Source organism: Camponotus vicinus, unplaced genomic scaffold, assembly GCF_025532165.1.
Source record: "Camponotus vicinus isolate PSW18456_S1 unplaced genomic scaffold, iyCamVici1.0 SCAF_11, whole genome shotgun sequence".
Taxonomy (NCBI): domain Eukaryota; kingdom Metazoa; phylum Arthropoda; class Insecta; order Hymenoptera; family Formicidae; genus Camponotus; species Camponotus vicinus.
In genome coordinates, this window is record NW_028141947.1 from 3,344,134 (window position 1) to 3,356,478 (window position 12,345).

At 41.2% G+C, this 12,345-nt stretch overlaps 1 protein-coding gene and 1 long non-coding RNA gene across 2 annotated transcripts in view; both read right to left on the reverse strand.

Annotated features, from left to right (window-relative positions):
• The window catches only part of LOC145961764 (uncharacterized), an 86,367-nt gene that overhangs the window by 59,694 nt on the left and 14,328 nt on the right, over positions 1–12,345 (reverse strand). The window lies entirely within an intron of this gene.
• On the reverse strand, positions 3,940–5,287 carry LOC145961554 (uncharacterized). Its single transcript, XM_083081885.1, has 2 exons — positions 4,361–5,287; positions 3,940–4,283 (listed from the first exon to the last, which is right to left on the reverse strand). The coding sequence occupies exons 1-2, from the start codon at positions 4,451–4,453 to the stop codon at positions 4,023–4,025; spliced, it is 354 nt and encodes a 117-aa protein (XP_082938011.1). The 5' UTR covers positions 4,454–5,287; the 3' UTR covers positions 3,940–4,022.

Here is a 12,345-nt window from a genome sequence, read left to right on the forward strand (position 1 = left end):
CCACGAAATCGTTTCGAGGAAAGAAAAGAATCGTGGAGTCCACCGGACGTAACACCCCCCGCCTTAGACAAATGTTGGGGGTACACGACATTTGCAAAAAATAAAAATATTAGATTCTTTTCTTTCTGAGAAACGGAAAAAAGAAATTTATACGCATTATTATATATTTAAAATAATGTGTAAGAATATAGTATAAGTGTGTTATAATTTTTTAAAGAAGGAGGAAAGAAAAGGCGACCTCCATAACCCCTTCCTTTTATTCTTTCGTCCTTCTTGCACAGGATTTCATTTTTATATATGTATTTTTTTTTTGATTAAAATATAATATGATTAAATATTATATTAATGCGACTCAACATAAGAAAAATATAAGGATAGTTTAATAAAAATAATTGATAATTGATATTTTAACGTAGTTATATAGTCGCGTGAAAGAGAAGACTGGAGCGGAGAAAAGGATAGTAAGGACAAGTGAGAGATATGGACATTTTGTCTTTGTCAGAGTCGATACCAGATGTGCGTATGAGAGAAAGACAAGGCTCCTTCTTTGTCTTTTGATCTTACTCTTCTCTCCTTAAGGGAAAGACTGCTATTCCCCACCCTCGATTCAGGTTAGCCTCGTCGGTCTTCCAAAATGTTTCAATACAGTTTCCACATTCGTTTACAGGTCTGATCCTCATCATGGTTTGATTGCATTGCGTGTAATTTCTTAGAGGTTCAGCAAAATCTTTATGAATTAGCATGTGTGGCAACACCATTATGTACTTACGTCGGTGGCTTTTTGGCACTATAAGGTAGCAGTGAGTGCAAATTCTTTGATGGTTTGTGAGATGTTGGAAGATGTAGTTTTCTGATTGCCTGACACACCTGAGTTCCAATAGGTAATCTGGTGTTCTGGAATGGTCTTGTGGTCTTGTTCCGCTGGTAGATCTATGAGTTTCTTCTCCATGCGTGTCGGGGTTCCAGGAAAGCCATTGTCTTTCTGCCATTTTACGCTGCAGTTGATGGTTAATTATTCAAGAATTAACTGTAAATACTTGGAATGCGGAATTATATATAAATCTTTGATTATATTTCTAATAAAAAAAATTTTTTTACAAAAATTTTTTTTTTATTATTTTTTCTTTATTTTCTTTTTTATTATATATATATATATATATATATATATATATATATTTTATTTTTTTACCATTATTTTCTTTTTGTTGAGGAAAAGGAGAAAATAATATAGAGACAAACAAGGGCATGTGGTTATGGTCAGAAAGTCAGGATTTGATGGTGAGAATGCGAGGGGGAAAAAGGGGAAAAGGTTTCTCTTTCACTGTTATGTTTCTTCCCATCGGGCGAAGACAGGCGCTCCCCATCCTTCGCTAAGATATGCTTTATCGGTGTTCAAGTATTTTTCGATGCATCCTCTGCACTCTTCAGCTGGTCTAATTTTTATTATTATCTTATAGCATTGTATGCATCTGGTTTGATTTTCTACTGATGCTCTATGTACTAGATTATGTGGTGCCACTACAGCGTATTCTTGCTGATAGTCTTCCGGAACTTTAAAGAAACATAAACTGCAGATTTTATAGCAGTCTGAAATACGTTGATAAATTTCGCCTTCGAGTGAAACAATACATCGAAGTTCAAATAGGTAGCTGTAGGTTTCAGGGTGATCGCTTGGTTTTACGCCGTCAATCAGTTCATCGTCTTCTTCCTGATTTTCAACGGATAAGTAATGATGTCCCGGCATTTCTACGCTGTAAGCGATTATCAAGTGTTCAAGGGTGACTCTTGTTGTATATATATAAAAGAAATTAGAATAAATAGCTTTTGCGCTATATAGTTGTTATCCTACATGTTTTACTTATTGTATATATATTTTGTATATATTCATTATATATATATTTTTATTATTATTATTCTTTATTTATTTTTTTTATTTTTTTTATTTATTTTATTATTATTATAATTATTATTATATATACAGGGTGTCCCATTTTAACTTGGACAGTAAAATATCTCAAAAACTAAGCCCAGCAAACAAAAATGTTTCAGACAAAAGTTGTATGGTTTCAAGGGCGCCATAAAATGGTACCATTGGTTTGACCTTGAAGAGTCATTTGAAGGTCACTTCAATTTTTTTAAATGGAGCACCCTATATATTTTTGCACATTCTTGTAGCTTATCTCGAGAGCTTTCCAAAACACTATAATTAAGTACCTTTTCGTTAAGTACTCTTTGAGTTATGAGGCTTGAAATAATTTCTTAATTTTACATAAACCGTAAAATATCTTGTAAAATATTCATTTTTCGATTATCCTACCTTAATACTTTTACGTACAAAATAATGAGAGGAATCAATTGGTGTAAAGAAAACACATAGTTGTTTTGAAGAAAAAATATGTAATTTGCAATTAATAATTCCATATTTTTTCTTCAAAACAACTATGTGTTTTCTTTACACCAATTGATTCCTCTCATTATTTTGTACGTAAAAGTAAGTAGTAAGACTATGAGGTTTCTAACGCAGGGGCTCCGAGGGGGGGTGAGGGGCGAGGGGGAACCGCGGGCGGGAGGGGTGGTGACGTCACGCGGGGTGACGTCACGCGGGGGGGGGGGTGACGTCACGTGCGGGGGATGATGACGTCACGCGGGGGATGATGACGTCACGTGCGGGGGATGATGACGTCACGCGGAGATGATGACGTCACGCGGGGGATGATGACGTCACGCGGAGATGATGACGTCACGCGGGGGATGATGACGTCACGCGGAGATGATGACGTCACGCGGGGGATGATGACGTCACGCGATGGATGAGGGGGTCCGCGCGGGTAGGGGGGATCCGCGGCGCGAGCGATGGACGAGGGGGTCCGCGCGGGTAGGGGGGATCCGCGGCACGAGCGATGGACGAGGGGGTCCGCGCGGGTAGGGGGGATCCGCGGCGCGAGCGATGGACGAGGGGGTCCGCGCGGGTAGGGGGGATCCGCGGCGCGAGCGATGGACGAGGGGGTCCGCGCGGGTAGGGGGGATCCGCGGCGCGAGCGATGGACGAGGGGGTCCGCGCGGGTAGGGGGGATCCGCGGCGCGAGCGATGGACGAGGGGGTCCGCGCGGGTAGGGGGGATCCGCGGCGCGAGCGATGGACGAGGGGGTCCGCGCGGGTAGGGGGGATCCGCGGAAAGAAGACGGTGGTGTGAGAAGAATAGCGCTACGTGTGGGAAAAGGATAGCGTAAAGTGTGTGAAGAGGACAGTGCGACAAGGATGACACGTAACATCATCAACATGTGACAAGGATGGCGTCAACGTGGGACAAGGACGACGCATTATAAGATGCCACATAGGTGGGAGCAGGACGACGCAAAGGTAAGTGAGTGATAGCGACGAGCTTGTGAATGAGAGAGAACGATAATAGCGCGAAGAGAACGCATACGAAAGAGAACTATAATATCGCGAGAACAACGTGTGCGAGAGAGAACGATAATAGCTAAGATAACGCGTGCGAGCGAGAACGAAGATATCGCGAGACTTACAACTAACGCGAGACTTATTGTTAGAACGATAGCGCGTACGAAAGAGAGAGAGAGAGAACGATATTGCTATACTTACAACTAGCGCAAGAGAGACGCAAGGGATGGGAACGCAAGGAGAGGCGCGTAAATAAATACATTTCTTTTCAATACTAAATATAACATTTATTTTAAAATGTGTGTGTGTGTATTATACAATTTGTGTGTGTGTGTGTGTGTGTGTGTGTGTGTGTGTGTGTGTGTGTGTCTAATAAAATAATAATATAATAATATAAAATTTAAAATTTAAAAAATATAATAATAATAAGAATAGTAATATAATAATATAAAATTTAAAATTTAAAAAATATAATAATAATAAGAATAGTAATATAATAATAAAATAAAACTATAAAAATATATAATACATGGGGAGGCCGCTCCTGCAACAGAAAAAGAGACATTTCATTAGCTTTATTTTAATAATTAATAATAAAAATTATAAAAAATAGATATACCTTAGCCCCCTGGGGCTACTAAGTCCTCCCACTCCTCCTCTTCTTCCCAATCTTCCTCTTCTTGGACCCATATCTCTTCTTCTATTTCTTCGTAGGGCTCTTCCCCGAAGAGCCGCCGCAGATCAAATATATCTCCATCTAGGCCCTCCGGGGTGTCGCCCCACACGTCTCCAAAATTCTCCCTCTCGGCCCGGCGCACCGCCCGCACCCACTGGCGGTGCTCTATGTTCATGAAGCCCGGTATGCGGACTTCATCCTGGAACTACATAAAAAGTATAATTAATATAAATACAAAATTTTTTACACTTTTTCACAAAATAATCACAAAACACTACTTACGTTCCACGTGAAAGTCATGTTGAGTGCTACGATACATAATATGTCCATCAATTTCGTCTTCCAGTCCTTGTACAATGATGCAAGATGATCCATTGTTTTTTAAACTTTTACACACTTCTTACTCGCGCACTTCTAAACTCTTTCTGATGAGAGAACGAGGTCTCGGCACGAGATTTTATAGCAGAGATGCGACATTATCACCATATCAAAAACGCGTCGTAAGACAAAAGTATACGCGGTCCCATGCAACTCTCAGCGTGGTATATAATATAATATTAATATTATCATATCGCTACTTTGTGAGGAGACAACGAGGTCTCGACACGAAACTTTAGAATAGGGACATATCATTATCGCTTTACCAAAAACGCGTCGTAAGACAAAAGTATGCATGATATAATATAACATTATAATGTGTCAACCCTGCTCGAACGGTCATCGAACGCAAACGAACGCTCGTCGAACGGTCATCGAACGGAAACGAACGCTCGTTGAACGGTAATTGAACGATCATCGAACGGAAATGAACAGTCATCGAACGGAATTGAACGGTAATTGAACACCCGTCGAACGGAAACGAACGCCCGTCGAACGGTAATCGAACGGAAACGAACGGTAATCGAACGGAATTGAACGGTAATTGAACGCCCGTCGAACGGAAACGAATGCCCGTTGAACGGTAATCGAACGGAAACGAACACCCGTTGAACGGTCATCGAACGGTAATTGAACAGTAATCGAACGGAAACAAACGCTCGTCGAACGGTAATTGAACGGTAATCGAACGGAAACGAACGCCCGTCGAACGGAAACAAACGCTCGTTGAACGGGAATGAACGCTCGTCGAACGGTCATCGAACGTAAAACTATATTCAATTATCAAATATTTAAATGTTTTATCATGTACCACAATGTAGTATCGAAATACAATATCTGTGGCAGCTGTGTCGCGTACGGAAACACGATACTGCACACGTACATAGATAGAGATGAGGAAAGAAAGGAGAGAATAAGAAAGACGATAAAAATATATTGCATCATCAATTTATTATAAATATGGATTCGATGAATCATGATGTTTCAACCACCAATTATAAATCTTAAATACATTTTCTAAAGCACAATTTTTTACATGATTTTCACAACGTACAGTATTCTTAACATCTAACTTATTTAAAGAAGCTACATCCTCATAATCTGCATCCAAAGTTTCGATAATCACATCGTTTCTTGCATCATTGTCCAGTATATCGGCTAGCCATTGCCGTTTTTCATGCCCTTTAACGTACACGAGAGGTGACGCATCATCATCCTCCCCCGTTGCACCCATCACCGCTGTCGTAATTAAACGTTTCGATTTCCAATATGAAACGTGTCCATCATTCCACGATAATCCATGGTGATTTTTCATCAACCATAAAACCTGACATCTCTCAGATTTTGTGAGCATGTGCCATGGTTCGGGACATGTAAAAATATAATGAGAAAGTACGGATCCCTTTCTCAGAACAGCAGCTTCCTTCACGACAAAATTTTTCCCAACGATAAATCCTTGTAGATCCACAAACGTTGGCACAGCCATGATGACAAGATCCGATCGCAGACTGATGTCGATCGTCAAACATCTCAATCTTTTATATTTTTTCATATGCAATGGAGGGGATATTTGCTGACTTATGTAATTTTGCGGACTACATTGGTCAATGGATTATATTCGACAACCCGATCGTGCAAGATGAGACAGTAGGCGGTAGTATTCGCCGGTATATTTTCCCTGCATTCAAACTCTATTCTCACGTCCACGGTAGCAGTTTTGACAGACTCGTTTTGTCGCGAGCAATCAATGACCGCGAGAGGACCGCAATGTAGAAACTTTGAAATGGTTAATAGCGTTGCATTATCATCGCATCCATAATAAGATTTGCGAAAACGAGAGTACATGTTGAATAGAACGGCGAATCTATTTTTTTCAAAATCTAAATTTAAATCATCATAGGGATAAAATTCCGAGTTTAAATAGAGTTTAACGTTGGTTAATTTGCAGTCATCGAATAATGTAACATCTTGTGACACTGAATTCTTTTTACCAGTTTGCAATGCAAAGATCACGTATCGTGGTTTCTCTAGCTGGGAGGCGGCTTTCACGGTCCATGAATGCTTAGTCGTGCTATGCAGCAGAGGAAATTCGTATAGATCCCAAGATCTGAAACTCATATTCAAGTATCGTCCGCTTTCCAACATTCGCAACATCGACAATTTATTAATCTCGTTCAATATTACATGAGGCATACGCCACTGTATCTTGAGTAATTCAATCTCTGCCTCCGACGATGGGTGTCCGAATAGACAATTATTATCGTTGCGCGAACGTATCAAAATCAATTCGTGACGAGCGTTAATCACAACGCGTTTATAATCTTCGCAAAATCCCAGCAGCATGTTGAGCGGTACACAATAGTTGAAATAATTTTTGTCACCATTGTACGTCAAATCCCACGCAGCGTTCTTCAAGTTTATACTTTTCTGGTGCGTTAGAGAGACATAATTTTTGAGCGTCGAAGTTATTCCAACATTTCTGTTGCGATCAATCTCTACTCCGTCGAGTTCGTATCGAAGCTCATCAAACATGAATGCGACGCAATTGTTTCCCAATACAACCTTCATTTCGTCATTCGCTTTACGCACATTAAACCTTCCCTCGATGTAAAGAAAGCTTTCGCACGGTAACGTGTACAAATCCTGATGTTGTATAGGTATTCGTATCTCGTCGCTGTATCCAAGCATCGTATTGGCGTACGGATTGTATGTATGAGTCTCAATCTTGACGATGCGATCGTCAAAGACTGGTTCACCTCCGATATTCAAAATATCAATCATTCTTTTCGTACGATGAATCCCAATGATTTTAAAAATTCACGATTCAACGCGCTCAGCTTCTTCTTAATGGCTATCTTATTATTGTCACCCGATACCGCAATAGTATTGTCCCTCGTAAAAGTATTGTCTCTCGCGTGCTCCGTTTCGTTCAGCACGAGCATACTATGTTTGTCGCCGCCGTATATGCAATCTTACGGTAATTTCCTCTCCTCGAAAATCGAGCAATCGACCTCTTTGATCCACAATACGTATTGTTAAATCCGTAATGCTCCGTACGATGATCGGCAGGTAAATGATCTGTGCCGGCGTTTCCGATATCTTATATCCTGGTGGTACGCTCGGTGAAAATTCATGTATTGTGTGTACGCGCATGCCATTGCTGTACGCACCAGTAGTCATGTTACATTCTATACGAATAATATTTACGTTTATAATATTAACTGGTTCGTCCGATTCGTACCACTCGCGAGGTTGCAATATACGATTCGATGAGAATCCAAGCAAGGATCCTACATTGTTGGGTTTGGTAAAGTTTATTCTGTAGGCACATTTGATTTCGCTCTTTAGCGTGCTATGATTGGCGCGGAGCGCTATTGGATATTCCTCATCATAATCGTTTTCAACATCTCTGGAAAGGTGTTCATCTTGCAAAATTGCACGTTTGAGATAGTCATTTATAGCGTGCAATTCGTACGATCCTTCGGGAATCGTAATTTCCTTGTCGTCGTTGCCAAAGTAAAATTTATTATTCAAAAAATTTACGTTTGGAATCGTATGATAAGTTTCAAAATCCGTTAATCCAAGCTCGTAATCGGCATCAGTCAAATCTATAGCGGGAAAATAGCTTACAGCGAGAACGCTGCTTCTGCCAGTCAACGTAAGTGTCAGTGACATGTCGAACGAATACTGAGTCATGACGATGGATTGTCAGGCTTTAAATTGATCGTCGACTGTTTGAAGAAATTTTAAACACAACTGTCCACAGATGCTCTGATTGTAACTTTGATAAGATGCATAATTGTATTCAATTTTCACTCGTCCGAAATATCGCACAAGTTCCTTGGGTGGTCGAAGGTTTCCAAAACTGTCGAAATATACGATACGATCTCCCCTCTTTGCGTACGCTACCCAATGAGTACCGGGACCATCAACGTCATCCAAATTGACGATACCGCTCTCGTTTCGTCGTACACTGCTTATTGGTAAATTATTGCGCATGAAAACACCTCTAAAGAACGGTATGTGCATACGTTTCGCCAATTGTTCCAATTGCACGTTAGTTGTCGCACCCGTAGGCATTTTTAATGTTTTTTCGACGTTTTTTTTTTTCTCTTAGACTTTGTTGAGAATCCCTGTCCACGCTTGTACGGAGCAAGATAAAGTCCGCGACCTTCCATAGCGCGATTGTGACGCTGCAACTCTTCCAGCTGACGTTGCGCCGCCTTGCTATCGTTTACCGCCTTTGCGATTCCCGCCGCACCGCCGGCCAAAGAACCGACAACTCCCAACAACGGTAAAAGTGGTAAAATACCACCGCGTTTCGCTACTGGAAGTATTCGTTTTTTCCTCCTCTTTGTCGTCGATGACTTTTTCATCCCCATGCCGAGTTTTGTCTTTGCCTTCATTGTCGCCCAAACAGTCGTAGCGGCTGCTCTTTCACCAAGAGTCGAATCCCTCGCGGTAATGCGTTCTCGCGCTCTTGCAGCTAGTATGCGATCCGCGACGTGTCGTTGACCGAGGTCGTTGCTTCGCGAGTAAGCAATGTCGTGCTCGCGACAAGCGGTGTCCAATGGATTGATGCCTCGATCGCCTCTAGCCAATCGTTTCTCTAATCGAGTTCCCGGGCCGCAAAACTGATAACCGGGAATATGTAATTCGATGGGAAGAGCGTTTATCGCACGATTTAAGAGACCGCTACCTCTTACGATTCTCGCTGACATTCGTAGCAATTTTTTATTAACGGTGGTGGACCGTCGATGTGTGTTCGCATCCACGGCTGATTGTAATGTCGCATGCACGAACGATATTGTCGAACCTCCGAATCAGCCTTTATATATTCTGGAAGCTTGTCCCACAATCGTTCCACGTAATCACCAAAATTTTGTAGTAAAACAATCTTTGGGATATACTGCAGTTGTTCGGCGGTAAGCCGGAAAATGTCTCTTTCATCCGACAGAAGGAGAAACATTTTGATACTGAACGGTTTCGAGTTGAGACACCTCTATAAATAGGTCTCCCCCCTCGTGATCATTCGCAAAATTGATTCGAAAGAGAAAACATGCGGTTCGTGCGACAAGCGCGGATAATCAAAGTATCAAATTTCGACGATAGACTAATATCGGAGAAAAAAGTACGCAAGCATGGAAACATGCTACCGACTACTATACGCGGTATCGTTTGCGGCCCTTCAAACTGCGGTAAGACAAACGTGTTGATTAGTTTGATAGAAAGTCCGTACGGTGTACGTTTCGAGAACGCGTACGTATACTCGAAATCGCTTCAACAACCGAAATATAGATACTTGGAAAATTTATTAGCACCTATAGACGAAATTGGCTATTTCACATTCTCTAATAACAGCGATGTCATTCCACCGAGCGAGGCGCTTCCGAATTCCATCTTTATCTTTGATGACGTGGCATGTGACAAGCAAGATACGATAAGAGAATACTTTGCAATGGGTCGACACTCGAGCGTCGACTGTTTCTATCTTTGTCAAACGTATGCCAAGATACCTAAGCATCTTATACGCGATAATGCGAATCTTTTGATTTTATTTAAACAAGACGGCACAAACTTGAAACATGTATACAACGATCATGTAAATACCGACATGTCTTACGACGATTTCCGCGCATTGTGTCAGAAATGTTGGCAACGCAAATATGGCTTCGTAGTCATTGATAAAGACAGCACGTTGATCAATGGACGATATAGAAGAGGATTTAATGATTTCGCGATACCGTAAAGCGATCAGTCGTCATCGACACATTGATCAAGCATCATGAACGACGATCGTGAAAAGATTGCGATAGAGATTGCAAAAATGAGCGAATCAATTCGCAAAAAATATCGCGCTTTGAAAACTGATAAAATGGAGGAAGACGTTGCATTGGAAAGACAATTTAAGCCAATTACCGAACCTTTAAAACAGCTTATCGAAAATACTGTGGAATCTGATGCGCCGAAAATTGAACCATTGAGTTTAACGTTTGGAGAGAAGCACGAGGAAAAAATAAAAGAGTCGAAGCAAGGAATAAAGCGAGCACGGATAAATATGCCGATAAACGATTCGCCGATATATTCGACACCGAATCGATCGAAACGAAGGAAACAATTTTCTAATATGGCTACTGTTTCTACTCCGATAAAAGTACAACCGCGTCAAACAATACCATCCCCGTCCGTCGAAGAAATTTATGAGACCACGCCCGATTCGTTTGTAACATCGGTCCGACATGAATTAGAAACGTCCGAAGGTCAGAAAACGTTCCGAGATCATTTTGGTCCACTAGCGCAAAAATATATAGGAGCTATCATGAGTGTTGATAAAAATAAGAGTATGGATTACGTCTACGGTGTTAAATTTACCAGCGAAGGAATGATGCTCGGTGATAAACGTTTCGATGTGGACATGGAAGATAATATAATTATCGATGGAATAAAATATACGGGATCCGAAGGTATCTACGATTTGATTTTTAGAAAATTTCCCAATCATAAAAAATACACTCAAGACGATTTGTATAAATATCAAAGTATATTAAAAGCAACAAATGCGCATAAACGTGACAACAAAGTTAATAATCCTATTAAAAGTAACAAAGGATACAAGTACAAATATATAATTGCACCATTATTCCCCGATAGAAAGGTGGGAAGAGGTATAGACGCGCTGCACACCATGACGCTAAGCGACAACATGATCGATTACGTGCATTGGAACGATCCCAACGAATTGGTAGATCGTTTGCGATTGCTGGACGCCTCGCGTCGAGCCGGCAACAATGCTCACGACAATGAAATCTTGTCAATTATCGAAGAACTTCGCGAGGCTGGCATTATTATAAATTAAACTATGCGTCAACGATACATGTCATTCCGTCAAAGTTCTCGGTACCGAAATGTCGATTAATAAATTTGGATTATCGCTCGGAACGTCGAATAATTTGTACTATCAATGGAATGGATTATTGAGAAATTACGTTCGCGATAATGCTCTCTGCCAGACTACTACCGGCTTTGACGCAAGGTCGCGCAAGATTCAACGTGTAGCGCAACCGGAAACTGATACTGACGCCGTCAACAAACGATATGTGGATAAACTTTTGAGAGATCGACAGGGAGAAATTGAGCAAAAAATTATCACGCTTGAAACACACGTGCAGGCGCTACGAATAATGATGGATGAGATAAAGAATGTGCTGAGATATGCAACATCTGACTCGACACAGTAAACGAGACATACTAATATCGCAATATTAATTATGCCTCGATCAAACGTGCGAAAGAAGATAAACACCTCCGAAAAGCGACAACTTGTCGAGGAACTACATGCTCCGGCGAGAAGAAATTTTCCACGAAGACGCGTCATTGTATGCGGATACGACGATCTGTGGCAGGCGGACGTGGTCGACATGCGTTCGTATTCTCGACTCAACAAGGGTCATAAATACATACTCACAGTTATCGATGTGTTGAGCAAGTATGCGTGGGCCGTACCGCTCAAGAGCAAGAGCGGAAACGAAATGTCCGAAACGATCGCAAAGATTATTGGAGACGATAAAAGGTGTCCGAAAAATTTTCAAACCGACAGAGGAAAAGAATTTTACAACGCGAGTGTGCAGAAACTCATGAAGAAACACAACATTAATCATTACTCGACGTATTCCATTATGAAAGCCTCGGTCGTGGAACGATTCAATCGTACTTTGAAAAACAATATGTGGAAAATGTTTACGCTCAACGGAAATTACAAATGGATCGACGAGCTATCTCGACTCGTTGCAGAGTACAATACGCGAAAACATCGCACCATCGGTATGAGACCTGCCGACGTCACTCCAGCGATCGCCGAAAAACTTTTAAATACGGTGTATAGCAACGTA

Bases quoted from the DNA above. Each gene is read 5' to 3' on its own strand.
- LOC145961554 (XM_083081885.1), bottom strand. From the start codon at position 4,453: ATGGATCATCTTGCATCATTGTACAAGGACTGGAAGACGAAATTGATG. The intron at 4,284-4,360 runs GTAAGTAGTGTT...CTTTTTATGTAG, and splicing joins ACATGACTTTCACGTGGAAC to TTCCAGGATGAAGTCCGCAT.